Raw genomic sequence first — 3113 nt, forward strand, 5'->3', positions numbered from 1 at the left:
GATTTCATCGTAGTAACCAAAGGCATGTCAGTGAAAAATAATACCTCCACTATTGATACACTGTTCCTATAGTTGCGGTTGCGTTTTTAATTTGTGCTGCTATAGTTGCGGTATTCGTTTTTTTTTCATATGGGATCCACCATTATTGGATTACCGCAACTTTTGGTATTAGTGAGAAAAGTTTAAGCAGTTTTAATAGTATCATCAATTTTGAAGCAGTTTGAACGATGTTTTCAACTATTTAGAGTATTTACAAGCCAATACGTCGATTGGCAGTTTCGGTTCTGTGGTTAATTCAATGAAATCAGTATAAATGGCACTACGGCAACTATAGGAAAAACCAGAACAAATATATCAACAAGGAAAAACTGTAAACACTACACTGACATTTTCTTAGGGATTTTTGCATGGTCTACCTCACAGCCTACTGCTGGACATCATAACGTTTGCCAGGACAACTATTATTGAATAAGAACCGTATTGCCCTAGAATATACAAATCAAAGATATGTTTATGTCATGTTTTGCTAGCAAATCTTCTTGAATGAGACATGATCTTGCTATTTAATCAGCTATCTACTATGTTGGCAGAGCACAAGATCTCCCACAGCGACTAGTAGATAGGAACCTTGTGTATTTGACCAAAACCGCTGACCGCGGTGTAAGCCGATCAACATTATAAAACATCTTCTCACGGCAGGAGTTCATCCGACGCTAAATGATCTAAGATCAAACAAGAAATTGGTCAATCATCGGTCACGTTACTTCGTTGTTTTTGCGAGCTGCTACTAACGGGTTTTGGCAGTAGATTATTCAGCGTTGTCTAGCTTCTATATAACGATGGTTCATATTCACAATAATATTAATTCTAGTTGTGTCTAATCTAATTTTTGATCGGCTCTTTTGCTGTCAGGTAATGCAAGATGTCTAACATGCGTGTAATCAATCATCTTAATTATTCAGATGGATTTGACTGACGGATCATACCAACCTAATGAGATGAAATGATGATTAATCAATTACATGCTGATCCATTTGGTCAGTTTGCGGTTGGCCCAGGCTGATTAATTATTTGATAATGGAATATTTGCACAGTCACCTATTTCGTAGACCAACATATGCTGATCATACCTTTGATGGTTGAATATGTTTGGCGGATAATCACATTAGATAAGTTGCACAAACATTGAACTCTACGAATATTAAATCGATATTAGTACAGGTGAAACTCAACTGACTTCAAACAATGATTTACGATATAATGCATAGTATTTCAGACCGTTATCACACCCCACAATTTAAGTTGATTGAAAGCATCTCGAGCCTAGACATGAAGCTGCTTCTAATTTTGGTGCTGGCAGTTGTTGCCGTGGTGGCAATTGCTCTTCCCGATCCCTACGGTCATCACCATCACCACAATGGAACTCGTTCGATCCGTGAACGCTTCAACAGAACAAGTCCCTGGCAGCGCTACAACGGAACTCTTTGGACCCGTGAACGTTTCAATGGTACCGACGGAGCAGCATGGATTCCTCGCCCGAGGATTCCAATTCCGGTGCGCAACCGGACGTTCGCAATCCCAAGTCAGCCCATTCCGATCCAGTCCAATGGAGATAATGGCTTTTTCTGAATGTGGTTTGTGACGATTTTTCCTTAAATAAATTGATTTTTGATGCACTTGAACAATATTGGGACAAATATTTTGTGAAACATAAGCTCGAATGTTTCGTTGATTTAGAGAGAAATATAGTTTTTTTTTGTTTCTTTATTAGTATCATTCCAAACATTACATTAATTTCTTATATCTAGGTGTTCTGTGTTATTAGACAACACTATCATCCTAATTTGGTAAAACAAATTTATGATTTTATTAACATTTTGTTAACAATTTACGGGGATGAACCAGCCTCGGGATGAATTTCCCCTTAATAAAGAGTCAATCAATTGTTAACAATTTATTACATTTCATTTGCCGTAGCAATTCAGATTTGTTGCAGGTGAGTTGATTTCACCTGCTCATAAAAGACCAAAAATCGCTTTCAATTTACTTTACCTAACTAAACCTATCTATATAACGCATTAATCGTGGCAATTTAGAAAATTGTAACGATTTTTGCCTGAAATTATTGATTATTTTATTTCATATTTGTTCCAATGTTTCAACATTGGATATTCTATGTAACACATTGGTACTATGTCAGGGAGGAAGCTTCAGAATCATTTTCAAAATTTTATTTTGAATTCTCTGCAGAGCTTCATTTCTGGTATTACAACAGTTAGTCCATATTGGTACAGCATACAACATGGCTGTCCTAAAATTTTGTTTGAATATCAAAAGCTTGTTTTTAAGACAAAGTTTTGATTTTCTATTAATAAGTGGATAGAGACATTTTACATATTTGTTACATTTGGTTTGAATGCCCTCAATGTGATTTTTGAAAGTTAAATTCTTATCTAGCATGAGCCCTAGATACTTAACTTTATCTGTCCAATTTATTAGAACCCCTCGTGACAACATGTCTACTTGAAGGTTTCAAATAAAGAGCTTTAAGATTATGTGGGAATATTATTAGTTGAGTTTTGGAAGCATTAGGAGAAATCTTCCATTTTTGCAAGTATGAAGAAAAAATATCCAAACTTTTTTGCAATCGACTACAGATGACACGCAGGCTTCTTCCTTTGGCGGAGAGGCCTGTGTCATCAGCAAACAAGGATTTTTGACATCCCTGAGGTAACTCAGGTAAGTCAGATGTGAAAATATTGTATAATATTGGTCCCAAAATGCTGCCTTGGGGAATACCAGCTCTTACAGGAAGTCGTTCAGATCTGGAGTTCTGATAATTAACCTGAAGCTTACGATTTGACAGATAACTTTGAATTATTCTTACAATTTATGTTGGAAAATTAAAGTTTTTTTAATTTTACGATCAAGCATTCATGCCAAACACTGTCGAATGCTTTTTCTATGTCCAGAAGTGCAAGACTAGTAGAATAGCCTTCAGATTTGTTGGAGCGAATCAATTTTGTTACACGTAAAAGCTGATGAGTGGTCGAATGTCCATGGCAGAATTGATGTGGACCATCATTCTGTTCAAAACAGTGATTCCCAAAGTG

General features: G+C 36.2%; 1 protein-coding gene across 1 annotated transcript; it reads left to right on the forward strand.

Annotated features, from left to right (window-relative positions):
- Nucleotides 1-1265: 1265 nt before the first annotated feature.
- LOC5565096 lies at nt 1266-1757 on the forward strand. Its single transcript, XM_001649400.2, has one exon. The coding sequence runs from the start codon at nt 1330-1332 to the stop codon at nt 1627-1629; it is 300 nt and encodes a 99-aa protein (XP_001649450.1). The 5' UTR covers nt 1266-1329; the 3' UTR covers nt 1630-1757.
- Nucleotides 1758-3113: the final 1356 nt, after the last annotated feature.

The sequence above is a fragment of the Aedes aegypti genome, chromosome 2, assembly GCF_002204515.2.
Source record: "Aedes aegypti strain LVP_AGWG chromosome 2, AaegL5.0 Primary Assembly, whole genome shotgun sequence".
NCBI lineage: Eukaryota > Metazoa > Arthropoda > Insecta > Diptera > Culicidae > Aedes > Aedes aegypti.